Source organism: Oreochromis aureus, linkage group 1 (genome assembly GCF_013358895.1).
Source record: "Oreochromis aureus strain Israel breed Guangdong linkage group 1, ZZ_aureus, whole genome shotgun sequence".
NCBI classification, from domain to species: domain Eukaryota; kingdom Metazoa; phylum Chordata; class Actinopteri; order Cichliformes; family Cichlidae; genus Oreochromis; species Oreochromis aureus.
This window is the reverse complement of record NC_052942.1, coordinates 17,680,831-17,705,046: the sequence shown is the minus strand read 5'-3', so window position 1 is coordinate 17,705,046 and position 24,216 is coordinate 17,680,831. Positions and strand designations below refer to the sequence as shown.

The 24,216-nt window shown below is 40.1% G+C and overlaps 2 protein-coding genes across 3 annotated transcripts; one reads left to right on the top strand and one right to left on the bottom strand.

Annotated features, from left to right (window-relative positions):
• Positions 1–691: 691 nt before the first annotated feature.
• On the top strand, positions 692–8,768 carry LOC116312216 (LIM and senescent cell antigen-like-containing domain protein 1). 2 transcript variants are annotated; one of them, XM_031729579.2, is made up of 10 exons: positions 692–867; positions 1,917–2,073; positions 2,222–2,288; positions 4,096–4,216; positions 4,413–4,562; positions 4,716–4,866; positions 6,310–6,402; positions 6,594–6,642; positions 6,780–6,855; positions 7,056–7,530. In XM_031729579.2, the coding sequence occupies exons 1-10, from the start codon at positions 839–841 to the stop codon at positions 7,192–7,194; spliced, it is 1,032 nt and encodes a 343-aa protein (XP_031585439.1). In that variant the 5' UTR covers positions 692–838; the 3' UTR covers positions 7,195–7,530. The 2 variants fall into 2 exon arrangements, with proteins under 2 accessions (XP_031585439.1, XP_031585438.1); XM_031729578.2 differs by lacking the exon at positions 7,056–7,530 and adding an exon at positions 7,576–8,768 and having other exon boundaries at positions 694–867.
• Positions 8,762–23,721, bottom strand: nkpd1 (NTPase, KAP family P-loop domain containing 1). The gene is made up of 6 exons (XM_039609291.1): positions 23,215–23,721; positions 21,207–21,273; positions 20,158–20,274; positions 16,810–17,138; positions 13,617–15,074; positions 8,762–12,651 (listed from the first exon to the last, which is right to left on the bottom strand). Exons 2-6 carry the CDS (start codon positions 21,223–21,225, stop codon positions 12,364–12,366), a joined length of 2,211 nt encoding a protein of 736 aa, XP_039465225.1. The 5' UTR covers positions 21,226–21,273; positions 23,215–23,721; the 3' UTR covers positions 8,762–12,363.
• Positions 23,722–24,216: the final 495 nt, after the last annotated feature.

The window sequence follows — 24,216 nt, the reverse complement described above, 5'->3', positions numbered from 1 at the left end:
CACTACTGCGGCAGCAAATTTTGGGGTGCCCCCCTGGTGGCTCCCTTGCCAGTTTCCTCAAACACTTCATATTGTAAGGTAAAGACTCAATATTAAAGATAACCTATACTGAATGGGAGAAAACAAAAATACAATCTATATTCTAACTTCTTTTGGAATTGCGATTTTGGCAGCTGTCTATGACAATGACATGACAATGAGTGAACTCATGTGTACACTGTGGTCATGAATTGATGGACATGGCCAGCAATAATCCAATTAAAGAGTTTAAAGTACACCAGGAAAATATCTTCCACACAACACCAAAATAAGCCAGAACCATTGATCCAAAGTGGGATGGATCTATGCTTTTTTCTTTTTTACCCAATTCTGAGCCTACCATCTGAATTTTGCAGCAGAAACTGAGATTAATCAGACCAGGAATCTGCTATAGAAACTGCTATAGTTCATTGTGAGTTCATTTTGCCAATGAAATTAATTTTACTAAATTTGTTTCTTGTATTAATTATTAAATCACACACTTCAAGAAAGTAATGTAACTCCACCCCCTCTATTTTTTAATATTAAATGAAAATTTCAAAATATGAAAGCTCTAAATATGGTTTTATGTACCCATATATGAGGACCATGCACGGAGCTCTGCAGTAACTTAGGTTAGGCGGATGCTGCTCTTCGGTCACTCCCACCGTGGGAGGACGGAGTCACTGCCGCCGGATAGTCCCCCTCAGCTGGGAGGGGCAGCAGAGCTGGGTCCTCTGAGAAGTTGCTTTACTTGGGGAAACGATCGAGCACGTTAGGTTTATAACAGTTCTTTTTCAAGGTGTTGTACTCAGAGAGGATGTTGGGTGTGGCTGGAATGCCTGGCAGGTACGTTTTTTTTGTGTAGCGTAAACATAAACTCGAGTAGAGGTTAAATAGCCCGTTAGCTTTGGAAGCCAGCAGGCTAACACTAACAGCTTGCCAGCGTAGCCAACCTCTGGGGAAAAGTTAGCTCGCCGCTTTTCAGAACAGTATAATTATCGCTACACAAGTATAATTATCACTGCATCCCACATTTTGGTACAAGGCAAACAAACTGTAGCGATTACTCTGTGGAGTCTGCGGATTTCATTACACATACTTAGCTTAGTTTTTTTCTATGCTACATGGTCGTCAACGGCTAGCATGCTAAGTTAGTTGTTTTCGCTATTTGTCTAACTCCTTTTTCAAAACTCTTATAATTATTACCATTCACTCATTCACAGCACTTTAAGGGTATTTACAAAATAAATAAATGTATCTTATCTGCCCCGGATTAATGTTGTTATACTGTAATAATTAAGAAAATTATTAAGCTTATTTATTTGCAGTTGTAGAACTATTGACCAACAACAAGGGCTAAAAATGGCTTTTTCCTAAAACAGTAAAAAAAAACAAAAAACAAAACCCTATAAAATAGAAATATATAAACAGCAGGAAGGTATACAAACAACGATATATGTCCAGACATTTCTTTGATTGATATGGCAGCAGATATAGTGCATAGATAAGTGACTTATTTTAGTTATTTACATGTACATAGTACTGTAAAGGATAATGTTAGAAATTGTGAGATAATTTAGTTGTCACATGTATCAGTAATTATATCTATGTAGAGTGGGTGTGTGTTTGGGAAGTTGCAGCCAGAGAAACCCCTGACTGTTCTGTGCTGTTACCAAATTAGGTGATGACTTTGCAGTGAGTAATAGTGTTAGTGAGTTCAAATATTATTTCCATTCTCCATGGTGACAGCTGCATGAAGGAAGCTCAGCAGATGATATAGGAGTTATGTGAGAAATGATAAACACTAGTCTAGACTTGCACTGCAGTTATTTGTCAGCCCTGCACGTCAGGGGATGTTGCAGACCTGATGTATGTGTTATTGTTTTGTGCAACAGCATTGCCAATGCCCTGGCCAGTGCAGCCTGCGAGCGATGCAAGAGCGGCTTCGCTCCGACTGAGAAGATTGTCAACAGTAATGGAGAGCTTTACCATGAACAGTGCTTCGTGTGTGCCCAGTGTTTCCAGCAGTTTCCAGAGGGGCTGTTCTACGAGGTAGACATCCACTAGTAGTCACTGCTCATTTTACACATCAGTACAAAGCTCAGTGTTTATAGCTCATATACATGTGTGGAAATATTTGTGCCCCTTCCCTTTTTTTATATAACAGATTTTTTTTCTTTAAACTATTCTTTGTCTACAGTTTGAGGGGAGGAAATATTGTGAACACGACTTCCAGATGCTCTTTGCTCCCTGTTGTCACCAGTGCGGTGAGTGTTACATAGCTTCAAGTTGGTATTTTATTAGACTTTTGTTCTATGGTGACAACTGGACTAAATCATGGGGAAAATCAATCAATCAATCAAACAAACAAAAAAACCCAAACATTTGCACTCAGTGCAACAACAGTAGGAGTGGTTTGTTTTGGCTTTTTGGTACTCTGTGCAGATTTTAATCCATTGTTTCTGGCCTGGCGGCTAACGCTAATACTGCGTGGCACAAACTGCTACTTAATTTAGAGAAGAGCGAGAGACCATGGGGAAGTAACATAGGCTCAACCAGTGGGAGAGCACCATATAACTGTTAACCTTTTTCACATGGGGCGATCGTGGCTCAAGAGTTGGAAGTTCACCTTGTAATCGGAAGGTTGCCGGTACGATCCCCGGCTTGGACAGTCTCGGTCGTTGTGTCCTTGGGCAAGACACTTCACCCGTTGCCTACTGGTGGTGGTCAGAGGGCGGCGCCAGTGTCCGGCAGCTTCGCCTCTGTCAGTGCGCCCCAGGGTGGCTGTGGCTACAATGTAGCTTGCCATCACCAGTGTGTGAATGTGTGTGTGACTGGGTGGATGACTGGATATGTAAAGCGCTTTGGGGTCCTTAGGGACTAGTAAAGCGCTATATAAATACAGGCTAATTACCACTTACCACACGTAGCAATGAATGATTCAGTCCACCGTAGTTAATGCACACAAGCGGATTAATGTCAGCTGGACTCCTGAAGGTCAAACGTTATTGCGTTATAACATTTGCATGGCTCATTTTTATTTCCTGATAGTTGTAGGGTTTCCACCAGTGCGTTACAAGCCCGTTGCCTTGCCAGGCCTAAGTTGAGCCATCCCTCCAGGGTATGTGAGAATAGCTTCAGCTGTTAAGTTAGCTTAAGGGTGTTACTGGAATGCTGTCCCCATAAACTGTTGTCACACAAAAGAAAAAAAAATTCTAAGAAAACTGTTCTGTCTTTTCAACTGATATCCTTGCACAGAGGTCTGTTAATCAATTCAGGCTAAATCATTCATCTCTATGTAAACGCTGCCCTCCTGCAGGAGGATATACATATTACTTCATCTTCATGTTGGAAGTGGGGAATAAATAAAATCCCCCATGTCTTGCTGTGTCTCTTAGGCTTGCAGTCCAGTGGTGGAAACCCTACTGTTGTTTAGCTTTTCTCAAATAAACTCTGTCTGTGTGGTTGATTAAGCATTCATTCATTTATTGCTGTCACAGATGTGCTCATGCTGCACTTTTTTTTTTTTTTTTTTTGCACATAACAACCCCTGTGGATAATTTTCTGCAGAGATTTCATGCAGCAGACCTTTCACAAGCCTATCCATAATTTGTAGCATCTCCTAAAGCGTTCACTGTTTACTGTGCCTCGCTTTCTGTATTGCTCCTTGTTTAGATCAGATCCCAGTGTGTCCACATTGGGCTTTAGGGCTATTTATACTTTTATTTAGAGCTTCCCGCTTGTATTTAGGTCATCCAAGATGCCTTTTAGTGCATCTTGGATGTATCCCATAAGCTTAACTCAAGTGCTGCTCATCCATGTCAAGGGAAACACAGTCTGCTTTAATTTAATTATGCAGAAAATTAAAAGGCATTTAACAGTAGTCTTATTTTAAGTGCCACTAAGAGAACAATATAGAAAATATTGTTGTGTGTTGTTGCAAAACTGTATAATTGTGTTCCTGTACACCAACCAAAAACAATATCATGTAAAATAACATTTAGGCCCAACAAATATTGGAAAGTCAATCTTAGGATTGATTCAGGCTGATCTCTCACTTATGGTTTCCCTCAGGAGAGTTCATCATTGGTCGTGTCATCAAGGCCATGAACTATAGTTGGCACCCTGACTGCTTCTGCTGTGACATTTGCCAGGCTGTGCTTGCAGATGTGGGCTTTGTCAAGAATGCTGGCAGGTAAGCGTCCCATCTGATTACAGTCATAAGACAGTGACAGCCTGTAAAACAGGTGGTTACACACGTCAAGCTGCTGACTCGATCGCTTTTGCATCCTAACAAATGATGGCATATTGAACAGCTATGATGGAGGGTGTCAAAACAGTTATTGAGGCTGCAGCGATCTCTCTTCACATCCCTTCTCCATTTACCTCAGGCACCTGTGCCGGCCGTGCCATAACCGCGAGAAAGCCAGAGGCCTGGGCAAGTACATCTGCCAGAAGTGCCATGCCATCATCGAAGAGCAGCCACTGATCTTTCAGAACGACCCCTATCACCCGGACCACTTCAACTGCACCAACTGCGGGTCAGTCTTCTCACTCTGCACCAGGGTTTTAGTGCAGAAAACCGCCCACACGCTTCAGAATACATTCAAGGTTCACAGAAAGACTGTCTTCATTAGTGTGTTCAGCCTGTGTTCGGCAGCTCATCATGCATTTCATTGTTTCCCTTTGCACAGGAGGGAGCTGACAGCAGATGCCAGAGAGCTGAAAGGAGAGCTCTACTGTTTGCCCTGCCACGATAAGATGGGTGTACCCATCTGCGGTGCCTGCAGGAGACCTATCGAGGGGCGTGTTGTCAATGCCATGGGCAAGCAGTGGCATGTGGAGGTTTGTGAACGAGAATGGGCCTGTTTATCAGTACACTGTACACAAAGTTACAGTCATGCAAATGAAATCTGGGGTAACATGGCTTTGATTAAGCACCTTGCTCCTTCGAAGAAAAGCCAAAGATTTTCGGAGTTTGCTGCAGGAATCATGTTAATGTGAGCCTGATTTGATATTTATTTAAAAAGAAATGGTGATAGATGATTTTTTTTTTCCTCCATGCAGAGTAGGAGCTTTACAAAAGAGGCCATTAAACACAAAGTAATGACAAAACCATTCATCCATCCATCCATCTTCCTAACTGCTTATTATATGAAAAAAAATCATATTAAAGTAATTCAGGCAGAACTTATGCGAGTGTCACAAGTGCTTCTATAAAATTAACATCACAAGTCGGACTACAGGAAAGTCTCAAAGACTAATGATAGGTTCATAATAGTGTCTGACGTCAGGCTGGCCGCCTTCTTTTTGCTCGCAATACACTGCTCAGCTACCGCATTAAAACCACTGACAGCTGTAGTGAATAACATCAATCATCTCATTACAAGCATTGTTGGAAAACCCTTGCTCCTTGCAAGGTTTTCTAGCACAACAGCATTCCTGAACAGCTGCAGTCTGTCCAGCACGATGTTATCCTGTCCCATACATCACAAACGGATCAGGAACGAATAAAGTCTTCCCCTATTATCCAAACTCCTCAGATCCCAGTCTAGTCAAGCGTAAGGGAGAAGCCCGATCCAGAGGTCAGGCGTCCATGACCAGAGTCATTCAAAGCTGTTTTCGAGGTGTTTTTAATGTTGTGGTTGTTAAGTTTATGTGCAACACAGTCTTTCCTCAAAAGCATCATAAAAATCTATAATGACTCTCATATTTAGTTACTCTTACTTATGCATAAGAAAATTAAGTTAATTAAATATCCAATTTGGAACCAAAACGCTGTAAGTGAGCTAATTTGGGAGATGTGAGCGCTTTTAAAAAGCTTATTTCTCCGGAGGCAGAGCGCGGCAGATCGAATTGTGTGTTTATCTGTATGGAGACTGCTGAGCTTTGTACTGTTCAAAAAGCTATCAACGGCGTATAGCACTCAATTTAATGCTAAAGATGGTAATTAGCTGAAATTAATTTAGATTCTACCCACTTCAGGAGTTTAGCTGGCAAGTGCTAGGAAAAGTAGAAGCATTTTAAAAACACTCCGTGCACACCACCAGCAGTTTCTCCACAACAGTGAGAGATAACTGCATCTTAAAAACAAACGGCGTAAAATTGCGGTAGCGCTCTTCCAGTAAACATTTCTCCTGTGGTCTCTGTATATGGTAGTAAACATATCCGTACTCTGCTCATGTAATATTCATGTTTCTGACCATTAGAGAAGTCGGCATGCTTTCTGGGTTTTTTATTTTTTAAGAGGTCTTCTTAACCCTCAGCAGTATTTGCTCTTGTTTGCAGCATTTTGTGTGTGCCAAGTGTGAAAAGCCTTTCCTCGGTCATCGCCATTATGAGAGAAAAGGACTGGCATACTGCGAGACTCATTATAACCAGGTAAGAAAGAAAAACACAGCTCTGCAAGTACAATATTGGCTTTGGAGAACACGACAGTGAAGTCTGAAAAAACAAGAAAAAAAAAAGAAGAAAAAACCCAACAGCAGCGCTAACCTCTTACTCCAGCAGCACATAAAAGAATTTGTGTTTGCTGGATAAACGCCTAATCTCCTTGTTTCTCTGTTATCAAGCTCTTCGGTGATGTGTGTTATCACTGCAACCGTGTGATTGAAGGCGATGGTGAGTATCAGGGTGATAAAGCTTGTAATCAGTGCAGTGTTTTTTATTTTTTGAGAAGTGCTGCTTGAAGATAGAGGAGCTCCATGTTTAAGATTTGTCCACATTTTTTATTTTATTTTATGTCTTTATCCCTCCAGTTGTGTCCGCTCTCAACAAGGCCTGGTGTGTCAGCTGTTTCTCATGCTCCACCTGCAACACCAAACTCACTCTCAAGTAAGTTGAAGTGCTCATTTACAGCCAGCTGATTGTCGCCGTCCTCTCAGTTTTCTCCAACACCTCTGCATCGAGTCCTAACACTTGTCCGCGCGTATTATTCACTTCTCCTCCGACAACTCTTCCCTCTTTTGGCTCTTTTCCTTCTCTTCCAATTTCTTCTCTTACATGCTTCACTTGCTGCGTCTGTGGTAACTCAGAGATAAGTTTGTTGAAATTGACCTGAGGCCAGTGTGCAAGCACTGCTATGACCGCATGCCCGAGGAGCTGAAACGCCGCCTGGCCCGACGTGAGCGCGATGCCAAAGAGCGCAAGAAAAAGCCTGCTGTCTGTCAGTAGAGTTCTTATTCTTTACAACTCACCACTCCATCGATTGGTTGGTGCTATCTCTTACTTCTTTTATCTGTGCTGTGCTCGTTGTTTACCCCCCCCCCCGACAGTGTGGCATGTTATTATTTCTTATTTATTTTGCAAAGCCAGTTATTTTGCGTGAGTGGTGTTTGTGCAAAACCTCTAAAGTGTACATGTTTACGCATAAGTTTGGTTCAGCTGACGCTTTAGTAGGACTGCAGTACTTATTCTGTATTAACTGCTGCTTATTTTCACTACAGCTGACGGGTTTGTAAAAGGGGGGGAAAAAAACAAGGCTCAGATGTTTTGATGTATCTGGTCAGCAGTGATTTTATATATATATTTACTTTTAATCCTTTCTCTTTGCAGGAACAAGTTTGTTGAGTTTGATATGAAGCCTGTTTGTAAAAAGTGCTATGAGAAGTTTCCTCTGGAGCTCAAGAAAAGGCTCAAGAAGCTGGCAGAGTCCAAGTGAGCTGCTTCAGGCCAAACAACCTGGAAGTTTTTGTCTGTGATGTCTGTGGTGGTAAAATATCCAGGGGAACTACTGCTTAACAACACAAGAGCCTGGCATTTAATCGGTACATAAATATTAAAAACTTTAATCTGGGATCCATTTAAAAATAAATGTTTACCATTGTGGTCGTTTCATAAATGTGCTTCATTTATGTGCTTCATTTATGTGCTTTTTAGCTTCTTCTTTTTTTTAAAAAAAATGCAACTGCTATTTTTTTAAAAATACATTCCTAAATTAGCCAAAGTGATCATTTTCTTGTAAGCGAGAAAAATACAAGGAACAAAATTTGATCTTCTGTACACCTGTGCCTTTAATATCTGAACATGTAATATGACTATAATGTGCAGTTATGCCTTCCTATATCTGTTTTAAAGAGTGTGAGTCACTAGAAGGGGACCACTGTGTTCCTCAGAGTATTGTAACAGTGCCTCTTTTTTGGGGGGGGGAAAAAAATCTTAAATGAGCTGTTATTTTTGGGAGCTAGAAGCAATTTTCATCATTATGTGTTAATGAAACTACATTGGGACAAACAGCTGTATGGTTTCTTGCACCACCGCTGTACCAGCCCGGCAGGCTATTCAGAGAATTATTACATGACTAAAACTGGGCCTTTGGGAGAAATGGGAACAGCAGAGGGTGCTGCTACTACAGAATCCGAGCCTTATCTTTCAAGTGTTGTCAGCATGCTCTGTATGCCTTCATTGTGTGTGGCTGTGCAAGGTTGTTCGTACGGTAAATGTTCATCGGATATATTTTTTTTAGACAAATTAACATTTTGCGTCTTCCTCTGGAAAAACTTGTCAAAGGATTTCAGATGAAATGACCCTTCAGCTGAATATTTAACCTGCTTTGTTTAAAATATTGCTGTATCAGCATTTTGCTGGCACCAGCAAATCTGTTTAGAAAAATTAAGTGCCACACAACAAACTGCATTTGTTCGAATGATGAAATACTTCGGAAAAAAAAAAAAGTTTACAGTTCACGGAAGCATATATTCAGTGTTTACCATCAGGATGAATGATCAATAAAGTATTTCTGAATACATCATCGTGACTTTTATTTCAAAAACACTCACTGTCAAGTTAAGTGAAAAAAAAAAAAATGAAAGCATTGATCAAAACCCTCGTATCAAAGTTGCAGTCTGATGGTGGTGGTGTGCTGTTGTGGAATATTTTGTTTGCACACTTTGGGCACCTTAGTACAAACTTCACATCCCTTAAATGCCACCGTCTACCTGAATACTGTTGCTGGGCATGTCAGTCCCTTTATGACCACAGTGCGCCCATCTGATGGCTGCTTCCAGCCTGTTCCAAAGCTCAAATCACATCAGACTGGTTTCTTGAAAATGAAAATGAGTTATCTGTACTCCACAGTCACCAGATCTCACCAATAGAGCAAGTTTAGGATGTGGTGAAACAGGAGATTAACATCATGGATGTGCAGCCGCAAAATCTGCATCAATCTCTGATGCTATCATATCAATATGGACTGATGAGTGTATGTACGCCAAACATGTTCATGTCTTTTCAGACGGTGCAAAGATAAAATCCAACTGTCTAAATGTGTTTGGCACCACCATGCATTCAGATCGCAATTCTGATTGCAAAGCTCCCGGACAGGACGTGATATAAACAAACTAACAAACAAACAAACACAAAACAGCGTCAACCTTTGATTAGTAGGTAGCCAAGTATAAGAGTACGTATATCAGACGTTACAATGACATTGGGATGAAGACTAATGGGACTCTCATTCACAGACATGTTGTCACTGATTGAGTTATTCTACAGTATTAAACATTCTTGTAATGATGGCAACAGATGAAAAATTCACCGCGACACCCCACTGAGTATTCATCCTGATGTTGATGTTAATGTCACAAACTTTCAAATGATCCAATAATTTTTGAGATATTTCTTTCGCCACCAGTGTGAACCTGAATGTGACAATGAATGAAAAGCAATAGTATTACTAAAATCATTTGAATACATTGCCCTGGAACTAGAAAAGCTCTGAAGTTTGGTGGCAGTTCCTGTGGGACATGGAATACAATTTTAGACGTCAAAGCAAAAACCCTCTGGTGGTGCCAGAGTTGATGGGGTTCAAGAACAGCAATAGGATTCATCCTTTGGTAAAAAAAAAATAAAAAAATTGAAAAGATGAAGTCCAACCAATCCTCTTTTTTTAACATTAGCTGATATTCACTCAATAAAACAGCTTAAGTTTCTAAAACTTGTGGCATAGGCACTTTAAACAGATCATTTTCAACATTCACAGATTTTCATAGAATAAATGTTATAATACAGAATAAAAAAGGCAATCCAACAAGATAGTAACAATAAAAATATGTAAAGACTTAACTTACATTACAATAAGGTAGATAAATACAGGATAATGATAGTTAAATCTCTAAGTAGACTGTATGTTTCACAGCTTTCATTATGTTACTTTTACATTTGCCACCTCACACTGGAGCAGATGACATTGAAATGGTATCTAGGCAACACTACAGTTAGCTTTGCTCGAATCATCTTCCTCAAGTTGACATTATGAGCGTAATTATTCATTTCGGTTACACTAAATTAAATAGTTTAATTTCTAGGTAAGGTCTGACAAGGAATTTACAAAAAGAGTTCATGTTTAACAGACTGCTCAATTATTATTTAACTAATGTGGTCCTTATTATGGAATAAGACATGCATGAATAACCGCAATGTGGTTGCTTTAGACTGAAATGAAATCTTTCATGAATGTTAACTCATACATTACTTACAATTTTATAAGGTGTAAATAAGTTAGGATGACATATTCGGACCTGACTGTTGTATGACTGTTGTAATGCTGCAGTCACACTTCGGCATGACTGGGATTATTGCGATAGTCTGCAATGACTTTCCGATCTTGTCTTTGAAATCATTGCTTTGACCACTTGAAGTCAGTCGCTGTCCTCAGAGTAACTTTGGTGCATCAAGTCAGTTTACTCTCCATCTGCATCAGTTTGTGACTGATTGCTGTCAAGTTGGCAAATACATGCATGCAATCTGTGATAAATGGGAGAAAATTGCAGTTCTGTTGCCATCTGCATACATAGAAAGGCACGTTCACTTCTTCTATTCAGAGTCCAGCAACAACCTTGTAAATAGAAATCGAATTTCAACCACAGTGACGTAGTTGCTCCAAGACATCAATTTAACTGCAAAATGAAAACCTATTTTTGATATAGGACCATAACCAGAATACAACCAGTTGGCAAGCAGTTGAGGTAAATCCTGCATTGCAAAAATATCCCATGCAGATGATTTGTGTTCATGAGCTCTAATGATGAATGTGTTGGCGATCTCTCTGCATTTATATAACAATTATTTGTAAACCTCCACCAATCTGTTTGAGAGTGATTGCATTCAATCTGAGTCAGTCATCGTTTAGAGACAGGTTGCCTCCCATCAGGTGACTTGTGCAATTGCCTTGTGGACAAATGCAGTCCACCACAGGTTGAGCATGTTGCAACATTGAGCCTCTGGTTGCAGCTGCTACTTGCTATTGGTCATCAAATGCAAAAAAAAAAAAAAAAAAAGAGTCCAATGACCAAAACCACTGACTTTTCCTTGTTGTTGTTTTTAATCTATTGTGTCTGAGCTACAAGTCAGTGGTTGGTTTCCATAACTTCATCCTAAACCTAATGAACTGTATGTATTAAAAATAAAAAAAGTTTAGGATAAAGTGATACACTCAAACTATCCAGCTCAGATAGACTACTCATTACAAATAAAGCACAACCGAACCGAAGGCAGTTCATTGTGATTAAAGATTAATGGCTCAGCCCGGCACTGAGCAGCAGGTGAAAGTACAGGGCGTGAAGAGTTAAAATCCCTCGAGGGCACTGTGGAGAACAGGTCGAACATGTTTGAGGAGAGAGCAAATGAGATCTCGCAGAGAACTGAAGAGGAGTTTAGAAGTCATGGCGTTGAGTGACACGGCCATTAACTCAGATTGAGATGTTAAACACAGTGATACTGTTCAGCTTACTGTAATGGAAAAGCCACAAATAGCCTGCTCAAGAAGAGGTCTGTGGGGGACAGTTAACTGGTTTACAGATGATTTCCTGACAAACTGTAGTAAATAATCTAACCTCTAAACAAAGCAGAGTTCATCAATAAAATCAGAAGCAATCAGATAAGCTAATGGACATAAAGGGCTTGTTTGTCATTTGGGAAAACACTTATCTTCTTTCTGGCCAGAATCTATAGCAAACCCATGTCTGGGTGCAAAAAATAAGGCGCTGGAGCCAGAAAGGTGATTAAGCTGGCATAGGAAACAGACCAGGAGCAACTAAGGGAAAACGGCTAGCTCTGCTAAAAAAATTTAAGGCTCTCAAAGTGACTAATAAACATGATGCACCCTGCTTGTTTAATCTATGCAAAACTGGGAATATGAAAAAGTCAATTTGTGGGTTTTATTAGTTATTAGTTCTGTGACAAACAAGTGTTTAGCCTTTATGCTATGATATGCTAATTACCTGCTAGCTAGCTTCACATAGCATATAGATTTGAAAGTCCTTATCTGGCTTTTTAATTAATTCAGCAGTATAAACATGTTATAATTATATGTGCACAATTTTCTGGAGACAGATTGAATCCATGTTACTTGTTAACCAGATTGGGATTAGACAGATAATGATGAGAAGCCTGAGGTTGGAATTTTGATAACTGGTAATTGGATTGGGAAGGTATTGTTGCCATGTTTTTGTACTGTGGTCGCAGATGTGATGGAAACCCCAAGAAGTGCAGTCTGAATGTTGCCCATTCACCAAAGGTCATTTGTAGGAGGTCTTTAAGGTCTTCCACATCGCCGAAGACCAGCGCTGACCCGTTGAGGTCATTGCTTTTCACAATGTCGATGTACTTACTGCGGTATTGCATCCTCTCCAGCTAGGAAAAAAAAGAGAAAATGTGAAACTGAGAAATATTATCCTTCCTGAAATAACATAATTGATTTATAACATCACACTGCTTGTTTGCAGCAAAAGCCCTTCAGTGTAATTAGCCTACGTTTTAGCATTTCCCTCTATATAGCAATGTTAAATGTTTACAGTCAACCTAAGCAGGAAGGATAGTAAATGGTGCATGCAATTAAATACTCATTACAGTTGGTAATTTTATCACACCAGTGTCATTGCTGTTCATTCTCTCTACATCATATCTGTGCCTTATAAAGTTCTTTCTAATGAAAACACTGCGTGCTGCAGTCAGGATTTTCAGTGTATTTATCACATGGGGTAAAGTGGTAAAAGCAAGCCTTCATTAGAAATGCTTCTGCAAAATGAGACATGTTTATTTACTGTGCTTTTTTTTGACAGCATCTGAGTAATGGTACAATAAAGTGAGCTATTAGGGGAAGAGCTGCAGGCAGGCAACACAACTCTAATCTTTCAGGTAAAACTCCTTTTACCCTAGCCCAGTGTTGCACCATGTGAAAAACTGAGGTTATATATGACTTGATTAAAAAAAAGAAAAGGGGTATTTACTGACTGATTCTTTATTATTATCAGACCACAAGTTTGACTGGACTATATAGGAACCAGAAAACCGTCCCAGTCCCAGGCCATCTAATACTGCCATTTTGGGGAAGTTGCTGGCATCTCATGGATTTGCACAAGATGTCCTTTGGCATGGAAAGATGGGTCTGTCACTCTAAACTCATCACAGATGGATGCTAGAATGCAGATAATCTAACAAAATGGCTTCGTGTGATGCCCTGAGATGACAAAGCATTGAACCAGTTATCTGAACAGGTGTGTTTTCTTATGTATTACTGAAAATCAGCTGCTCAAGATGTCACGAGAGGTCAGCCAAGACTGAAATCTTACAGAACATAGCTTTAAGGAATTTCTTACCTCTTTACATACATCCTCCGTCTCCATATTAATGAGCGTTGTGATTGGCAGTGGAGCTAGATTCCTCATCCAACCAGAATCTTTCAGCCTGGATGTCCCTCTGATGTGAGCCAGCTCATTCTTAATTGAATGATCTAGGTTCACTGTCGCTGCTTCAAATGTCTTCAAGTCTTTTACCTTGAACTGGAAATCTACTTTGAGAAGATTTTCAAACAGCTCAGCATCTCCATCCTGATCCAGGAAGTCCTCAATCTGTCCACTCATTACATACAGCTCTGCTCGGGACACAGTGAAGACTTGCCATAAGGTCTTTGAATCATAATCGCTGGGCCCAGCCTCACCATCAATATCTGCCCTTTGTTGAGCATCTTCCACACACTGGAGGATCCAGCTGAGTCGGCAGGGCCAGTGATTGGCTAGGATCACCCATGCTGCAATGTATTCTGGTTGAGGAAGCTCTAGGTTTAAGGCCTTCATGATTATCACAGTTACTCGAATAGAGTTGATCACTCTTCTCATTGACATGACATCATCCAACATGTACTTGCTTAGATTCCTTTCATTGCTGCTTAGGATGCTCCTGATTAAGTTATCTAGTTCATCTTTTATATCCAGCATTGCTGCTTTTGTATTGATCAGAGGATACATCTCCTTTGCTTCAGATGTAACCTTCTCTAGAGACGAACTGGAGGAATCGTAGGAATAAGTAATTTCTCTGTGTTTGACTTCAACTGTGGGAGAATCTTCTTGAATTTTTGACTTGCTACTAAGTCTGTAAAGTAAACTGCGCTTTGAATCATTGGACAGTGGTGGGACTGTGAAGGGTAGAGTCACTATGCTGTTCAGCAATGCATATGCTTTGTCCTCTTTGCTCAAGCATCCATCTGCAAAGTTCACTTTCTCTACAAGGACTTCTGGATTTACAGCAAGAATGGAAATAAATGGACTCTCCTCATCTGAAAGCAAAATGTTCATAGCATCCAGGACTGCAACAATTTTCTTAGGAGAGCAGCGGTCCAGATTAGTGATATTCAGCACGATTCGGATCCTTCTCCTCTCGAACACCTCCATAAACTGGATGAAGCGGGACAAACACCACATTTCCATCCTGACTTCGTTCATGAAGCCCAACTGACCACTGAGCCGCTCATTGTCCATCCCTCTCTTAATGTTCAGTGTCTGGCTGAAGATGAAGTTCTTCCCCATCAGAATGATAAACTTCAGTATGCTCACTGCAGGGACCCCTAATGTGGCAATTGCCAGGCCTTCCAGCACACCCACCTGGCCATTGCTGTCATCCACCTCCTCATCTGGTTTCAGTCCAAATTTGGGAAAGCCAACCGTTAACAGGATAATCAGGATGATAAGTGGTACCACCAGAAGGGAAAGGAGAAAAAGCCACAGTGGGCAGCAGCAAATCTTCTTGGAAGTCCAGTGGTTAGGACCATCCTCCACAATCTGAGTTTTTTTTTTTTTAAACAAAAACAAAGCAAAATAGAGAAAAACATACATATATACATACATTATTATCATGCTTTTAAACATGATGCCAATGGAGGTTCATGTTCTTACATTTTCTGTACCATGAGGTCTTATATTTTGATTCTGGGTAATATCTCCAGAACTACTGGCTAGATTGGTGGAATTTGGTAGAGATATTTACATGGCTCTATGGATCAGGTCAAAACATTAATTTTTTGTGATTACTTTCATGAGAATGGACAGTTTACAGAACCAGTTACCTGGTCTCAAAAACCAACACACCTTCTGGTTAATATTTTTTCTTGGGAATTCTTGCTACCAATGTTAAAAACAGACAGCATAGAAAAACCTGGTTTATAGTTAACAGGCTTAACTAAGTTATGACTATGTTGAACATTATCTTTATCACATCAGAATAAAAAAATTGTTGTTATAAACCTCCAGAAATATTGTCAAGCCGATTTTATTGGCATGTTTGTCATTATCGAGATTTATAATGGTTGAAAAAGCAAAATTAAAAAAGTAAAAAAGATGCGCAAAGCACCCTTCACTAATGTTGTGAGTGTTGACATTGCATAGTTTGCCCAGTAGAGGGCACTCTGGAACTTGGCAACACATTTTGGAATGCCACAGATACACTAAGCCAGTGTTTCCCAAACTTTTGGAGCCACGGCACATATTTCACATTAGAAAAATCACACGGCATGAATTTGCTTGGTTTTTCCGCAGTATAGCCTACCATTTTTGCTTTCTTCTGACTACCACTCATGCTAGGGCCTTCATTTGGGTCAGAATTTTCTCCTGGACCCAGGTCAGATTGTCTATTTTCTCTTTTCAAATATTTATCTATTGCTATTGCACACTGCATTGTCTCACTCACAGCATGACTATTATGTAATTTCTTCTTCGTCTTCTTCTGTTTTACTGGCAGTTGGCGACCCATTTAATTAGAGCAGGAAGTTGTACTGCCCTCTAGTGGAAGAGACGGTAATTGTTCTGCCCGTTACTCACGGCGGTCGCTTAGAGCAGCGGTCCCCAACCCCCGGGCCTCGGACCGGTACCGGTCCGTGAGTCGTTTGGTACCGGGCCGCGAGAGTTGAGGCTCAGGTGTGAAATGTATGGTTTTCAGGGTTTTATCAGTTTTCAGCGTTGTTTTGTTATCGCTTTTATCGTTAACTCGGTTTTCCTGGGTCTTTTCACGTGTGTTATGAATAAATCTTCTTTTTTTCGGTACCGGTACTAGTTTTATTTTGTTGTATTCATCCGCGACACCTTAAAGGCCGGTCCGTGAAAATATTGTCGGGCATAAACCGGTCCGTGAGGCAAAAAAGGTTGGGGACCGCTGGCTTAGAGTACTAATCAGGTGGAACCAGATAATCTTCCAAGGCACTCCTGATCATTTGTCATGGCACATACAGTGGTTGGGAAACACTGTACTAAGCAGATAATATGAGCAGAGTCAGGTGGAGTGTATGTAAAAAAATAGCTACACATTATTTTATTATATTAGCGAAATCTATATTTTGTGTTTCTGAATGAAAAAAAATATTGGCCAATATACTAGAATATCAGATTTTTAAATCACCAAATATTGGTATCTGTATCGGATCTAACTGTCAGTAGGACCATGTTAGCAGGTTGATGTTAGCATTTTGCAAATAATCTCCCGCTCTTAACAATTAAACAAAAATGTAGCTCTATTGAGACAAACCTTGTTCTTGACTTCCTCTTCTTCATCATGTTGAGCTACACGGTAGAGTAAAAGTTGTAATTTTCCAAAGTTCATCTGCATGGCCTCAATCAGCCGTATAGCTATCCCGGCCCAAAGCAGGTCACTACCGGCAAAATGCCAAGCACTAAAATGCACATAAATGAATCTGACGTTTCGTTCCTGCTGGTTCTCCTTTGTCCAGATTGGCCTGTAGAAGAGCAGTCGTCCAATAAGTGCAAAAAAGCCGGTAAATGAAGGCTTAACTGAACGAGGCCTGGATCCTTTTGCATATTCCTGCTCAATCCTTGAAGCCTCTGCATTCATGTATACTGAAAATACACAAAACAAATGGAATACTCACACAGGTATCTGATGGTTGAGTTAAACATTTAAGAATAATATTAATAAAGGCAGAAATATGGTTATTTAGCACAGAGTTGTGGTCACAGAGTTGAATGTCATGGTAATTTAAGGCTTTTACTAGTTTCTCTGAACTGTTATTTTTCCAGGGTGGAACAAGCACAGCATACATCTTTAATGATTTTAAAAACAAAAACTGGGTGCACAAGTTTGAATTTATTTAGGATTTTCTCTGATCCACACAAGTATGCATACAGGCTCTGTATATATACACTCACTTAAATCTTTTAATAAGTGGTGCTTAAGGTTCAGCATTGTTTTAATTTGACAAGGACAAGGCCTATTAGGTTCTCACTAGTGATCATGAATGATTACAACTGGCAGTTTCTCTTTGCAGCATAAAAATGATTTGTTTGAGAGCACTCATTAGACTGACCAATACTAAAAACAATGAGAAAAGTCCAAAGAACTTAGTCAAGATCTAAGAAGGAGAATTGTAAATCTGTTGGGAAGGTCTCTTGGAGCCATTACTAAACAACTGCAGAATCTTGGATCATCGGTTCAAGCAACTGTATGCAAGTTATTCAGATGTGTCACCACTTTGCCAATGACTGGACGAAGACCCAAACTGTCAGCCTCAGGTGAGTGGAAATTGTTTAAGATGTTCAGGAACCAGCAAGGTTCAAGCCTCCCGTGAATTGGAAACTCCTGGAACACCAGTGTCACTGTCCCCAGTGAAGCCAGTTTTACATTGCAATGGATTGAGAGGGTGCACACAGAAGCCCTGTTCCAAGATCAATCAGTGGATGGAATTACCAAGAAGGAGAACTACCTACAAATTCTTCAACTTCACCTCAAACCAACAGCTAGACAAAACATTATTGGCAGTGTATATACCTGAGCCTGTATGTATACTTGTGTGGATCAGAAAAAATCCAAAATAAATTCAAACTTGTGCGCACGGTTCCATCCATCCATCCATCCATCCATCCATCCATCCATCCATCCATCTTCTTCCGCTTATCCAGGGCCAGGTCACGGGGGCAGAAGCCTAAGCAGAGAAGTCCAGACCACCCTCTCCCTGGCCACCTCCTCCAGCTTGTCGGGGGAAAACCAAGGTGTTCCCAGGCCAGCTGAGAGATATAATTTCTCCAGCATGTCCTGGGTCTGCCTGGGGCCTCCTTCCGGTGGGACATGCCCAGACACAACTCACCCAGGAGGCGCCCAGGAGGCATCCTTATCAGATGCCTGAACCAATTCAGCTGACTCCTTTCGATGTGGAGGAGCAGCGGCTCTACTCTGAGCCCCGGATGGCCGAACCTCTCATCCTATCTCTAAGGGAGAGGGTAGGGACGTAGATTGACCAGTAAATTGGTCAATCTACGTCCAGTAAACTGAGAGCTTTGATTTTACACTCAGCTCTCTCGTTACCACGACAGACCAGTACAGCATCCACATCACTGCAGCTGCAGCACCAATACTTCTGTGCTGCAATCCGTCGGTGAACAATCCAGGTTGGTGAACAAGACCATGAGATACTTAAACCTAAGTATCTCATGGTCTTGTTCTCAGGGACCTGCCCACTCTAGGTCCCTGACCTGGAGTGAGCACTCCACCCTTTTCCAGCTAAGGTCCATGACCTCAAATCTGGAGGTGCTGATTCTCATTCCCACTGCTTCAGACTCGGCTGCGAACCATTCCAGAGTGATCTGGAGGCCATCACCTGATGAAGCCAACAGAACCACATCATCTGCAAAAAGCAGAGATGAAATTCTGAGACCACCCAAGTGAAAGCCTCCCACCACTTGGCTATGCCTAAAAATTCTGTCCATAAAAATTACGAACAGAATCTGTGACAAAGGGCAGCCCTAGCAGAATCCATCACCCGCTGGGAACGAGTCTGACTTATTGCTGGCTATGCAGACCAAGCTCTTGCAATGGTTGTATAAGGATCGAATCAGCCATAGCAATGGGCCAGAAACCCCATACTCTTGAAGCAATATAGTTGGAACACACCCTCTGGTCCCCATCATTAAAGATGTACGCTGTACGATCAATCACAAGAACATTTCAAAGAAGTCATTAAAAGCCCCAAAATACTATCCCTATGATGAGTGTATATTAACTTCTGACCATATGTGTTGATGTAAAAAAAATAGTTTTTAGACTGAATATTATAGCAATAACTGTTTGAATTTAATGTATTTGTCTCTCAACAGCTGATAAAATACCCTGAAGCATGGGACTACACCCAAAACCTTTGCCAAGAAAAGCAATCAGCCTGGCTCTTTTAGAAAAATTCGTTTGGTTATGCGTAGAGTATATTATTACAAGAAAATATAATATACACAATAATCCATCATATATAGAGTTAATGAATAACACTGTATATCATCTGTCGGCAACATTTTGAAGCTTCATTATTCTATGAATATTTTATGTTAGTATCAAACATTCTTCCTTAAAACACCGAAGTTTAAAAAAATGCTTCCCTAATAAACCTGCTTCATTAAGTCTGCTCAGTGTTATTTGTTTACATGTTAAAATGCCTTCATATACAAATTATACTGTCACTCAACAGGATTATGTCCTCATTTGTGGAATGTGTGATGTCATGTCATCTCTTTTACAACTTCAGTTGTTAAAGCTCAGTCAGTCTGTAAAGTGAGGAAAGGTTTTCCTACAGTCAGTTCACATACGAGGAAGCAAGAGCTCTATTTTTGGACTCATTACACAAACAAAACATCACGTTTAGCAAATGTTATATTGTTATACACCACAGCGTTATTGCGAAAGCTGCAGTTTTTATAGTCACCATGCCATAGTTCTACACACTGCAATCATGTTCACAGCCAACTGTTGGCACTGCGATAAAGAAACAGGTTCAAAACTGTATTTACATGCAAAACATGGAGAATTTAGTTGTGTTTCTCTTCAAAATAAGCATCCTGTCATTACCGCCTGATAGGCTGGGCCAGACAAACCTACCTTGCATTTGTTTGAGGATCATGTTGATTCGATTCTCACATGAAGCGTAGAGTCCCACAGTTAAAGGTGATGAGACTTTTGTAAGTGTCTTGGACAGTGCGTATGCATATATGTCATCTAAAAAATTAAAAAGAAATAGCATCATGGTTTACTTATTTTATATCCGCATGCATTTTAAACTTAAAGTCTTATTCAGAGAGTCTCCACAAGTCCTATACCAAGTAATCCAAAGCTGCCACACTGTTTGACATACTGCAGAACATCAGTGCACAGTAACACTGAAACCGGGGAAACAAGTTCTCCAGTCAGAAGTGAATTTCAGAAAATGGGAAGCAAAAATTGAGCAGCAGTGGACAGGCTGCTATTTGTAAACCACTGTAATTTTTAATATGACAAATCTAGGAACAAACTGACCATTTCAACTTAATTCGACTGGATGGAGGCATGCACATAAAATAACTGTGCCTTTCTCTAATAGAAAATATATTTATTTGCTAACTTAGTAAAACACAAGAATGGATTGTTGGTCAAGAAAAGATGCCGAGAGAAGCTACGGATAGGAAAAGGGATTACTTATGAGTCTGTGGTTTCTAGGTGAAAACAATAATAATGACATTATTGGCCAGTAAAACTATGAGCTCCCAATGCAATGTAATTACATTAATAATAAACTATTTGCAATTACAATGGAGAAAATTACCTATAAAGCAAAGTGCAGAAACACTGAAACAGTTGTTCATATCAAACAGATTCAATGCCATGTATGCACATTAAACCAAACACAAATACAAAACAACACCATCGACAACAACAAAAATAAATGGAAAAAAATAAATTAAATATCCCATTAAAAAAAAAAAGCCCAGAGGGCCTTCATATGAGTTGGGTGGAGGGAAAGAACTGAGGATGGAGGCACTTATCCTGTGGTAAATCGCTGCATTAATAAAAAAATACACAAAGAGGATGTCTCATTTGTAAAGTCAAACTGAAAATGAACCCCTGCTGAGGGGGTGGAGCTTCAAAAATGTTATTATTAAACTATAAATCACCTTCTGTTGTGTTCTTCATGATGATTGTTTGGTGAGACAGCCAGCTTCCACAGACTATTCGTTCAGCCTGTGAAGAAAAGAAACAGCAGAGATCTCAGTGCAGGGGTGTTTCTTTCTGCTGCCCCATGAACAATGTGGCCCTTATCCACTGTGGCATCTTTTTGAAGAGATTTATGGTCAGGTCCTTAAATATATTGGAAAACACCTCATGTTTTGTCATTGTGCCTCAATACAAGTGAACAAGATATGATGTAAAGTGTAAAAATTCAGCTTTAAGAAATTTGGGGGAAAAAAAAAAATCAGAAACAAAACAAACAGAAAAACAATTAACCAATCGTAAACTGCATAACAACGAAATGCCCCAAAATGCCTCAAAATAGACCCATGCCCATCCCTCACTAACGAATGAGCAGGGGCGTGTCCTTCCTCTTTTTTAAGATGTTTTTTTTGGGCCTTTTAGCCCTTATTGGATAGAGACAGTGTAGATAGACAGGAAAGAGAGAGAGTGGAAGACATGCAGCAAAGGTCTGCGGGTTGGAGTCAAACCCAGGGCTACTGCTTTGCAGCCATACAGCATATGGTCTCCTGCTTACCCACTGAGCCAAACTGGCGCCGTGGGCACGTCCTGCTTTCAGGTTAAAAATTAGCCAGTGTTTACTTTACGAAGGCTGGAAACAGAGCCAAGAAAAAGTGCACTAGTCTAGTTCCCTCTCAGACCATTTGAAATATGCCACGTGTTTGAGTCATCTCCAAATGCAGTAAAATGGCGTTGCCTACTGAGCTCATTAAAATGGCTGCAGTTTAAAAAAAATTCTGATGGCTGTCGGGATTCCCCCTCAACCTCCCAGTAGATGAACGTATGGTATCAATTTAAAAGTCCAAGGTGACATCATTCTCAATTTCGTTTGCAAGATTTTCAGAAAACTTGACGTCTGATTTATACTCTAGATGCACCTATGGTATCAATTTCAAAATCCTACGTTGTCTCCTTCTTAAGTTATCATATTCACAAACTTGGGTGTCCATGCTGCCCTCCACCCGCCTGCCCGTCCTGTTCCATGGCAGGGTGACATCAATACCCCATCAGCTTTTTACAGCTGAAGGGTAAAAAAAAAGCAAATGTTATATTTTCTGGACTTAAAGCAGAAAATGTGCACTTGAATCACACCATCATTGCTTCACTTCAGATCCTCTTCAGATCTTCAGAAGTATTAATTTGCTATGACTGCATAGATTAGTTATAAATCATTATTAAGACATGGATCTAAAATCCTCGCATTGCTTTTCTTTTTGATAATTTATAAGGAAGACTTTGTTGAATTTTTGAACACCTATTGAAGAACATCTGCACCACCATTCACTAAAAGTTTCTGAAAATTGACCCCGCCCAACCATAAATATAAACTAATAAAAATAAACTCACAGTTCCCTTTGATACCACATAATCTTGTATTTATTACATATAATCTTATAAGATGTACCTGCACTCCCTGGCCAGTTTGGTTCAACTGCCCCCACTGCAAATATCAGTCACACAATTCAATTTAATTCAATTAAAGGATCTGAGCTGCAATACAACAATTCAGTGAATCTTTTCTTCTTTTCTAAGTGTTGGTCGAAAGGCATTTAAAGGGATGGTCTTGGGATAATGACACTAATGTAACGCACTTACACAAGACCTCAGGCCATTCTCTTTTACGTCCACAGGAATGTCAGCAGCTTACCTGAGTCATTAATTATCATTGCTATTATGTTGTCGCTTTCCCTGCTAGCAACATATTTTCAGCTTCTGCTCTTGTCTGCGCACGTCTAACAGAATTAGACTGACTGTGGAAAACAGAATGACAGTACTGTTTTGAAGTAATGTTTAACTTTCATTGTACGACCTCTGATCAGAGTATGTAAACTGCAGCCCTAAAACTTCTAAAATTATGCCTGAAGCTTCCATAAAAGAATGAATGGTATATTATTCTTGGCTACAAGTGTGGTACTAATCAAACAAGCTTACCTGAGCTTTGTTTTAAGTGGTCTTGAGTAAAACAGAAGAGGATTACCAGCAACAGCTTAAGTGTGGTGAACTGTATGTCACTAAGACCTCTGTGCTGTAAAATTTTTACAACCCTAATAAGATTAGAAAAAAGAACCTGGTAATGATAGGCTGTCTCTGTAGGCTAGGCACTTTCCAGGAAATGAGGTCACAAGCAAGATGAAATTATTTCTGAGAAATTAAGGTGTGCATTTCTTCCATTCTTCTTTACTTTGCACCTAACTCATGCTCCCAATCTCCTATCTATTCACAGAATGTGAGCGAAGTGGGTAGTTCCTGAAAGCATTACAAGGTAGAAAATATCCCTATTTTTGCAATTGCTCCTGGCATTAACTGTCCAACTTTTTCGTCTCGTGGAAAAAATGGAAAAAATGAGTGATTTTATGCTGGAGCCTTGGGTCTGCATGATTCATGAGCTGAATTCTTGGTATAAGAGTCCCTCAGGTTGAGAATGACTGGATCGCTCTGCCCAGCCTGAACTGACATGCAAAGCAGTTGCGATGCCAAAACAGCAACACCAAAGCTTTTTGCCTGGAGTAGGATTTGTTGTGACATAACTGGTTAGTCAAGCTTTGAAAAACAAGCTTGAAGCTTAATTTCCCTTGGCATATTTCTTTATTTTTTATTTCTTTATTTTAATTTTCATTTTTTGCATTGGCCTCTTCATACCATCTGGTGTCGCAGTATACCTTGTGCTACAAGTCCTTCAACAAACTACAACAAAAGAACTGGGCAGTAAGTCGTGTCAAGGTGGCGGCTTTCAGAATTCATTTCTGATATTGCATTTAAAGCATTTAAAAAGACAGAAGATTGGAATGAAAAGATTTCTCTTTAAGTCTCTCTTTATCTTCAGTAACATACAAATGGCTGTAGAAGTTTGCAAGTCTATAGGCCTGTTATTCATTGGAGTGGAGAAGGAGATCAGAAAAGTCCATTTTACATTCTGTTGCTCATTATATGAAG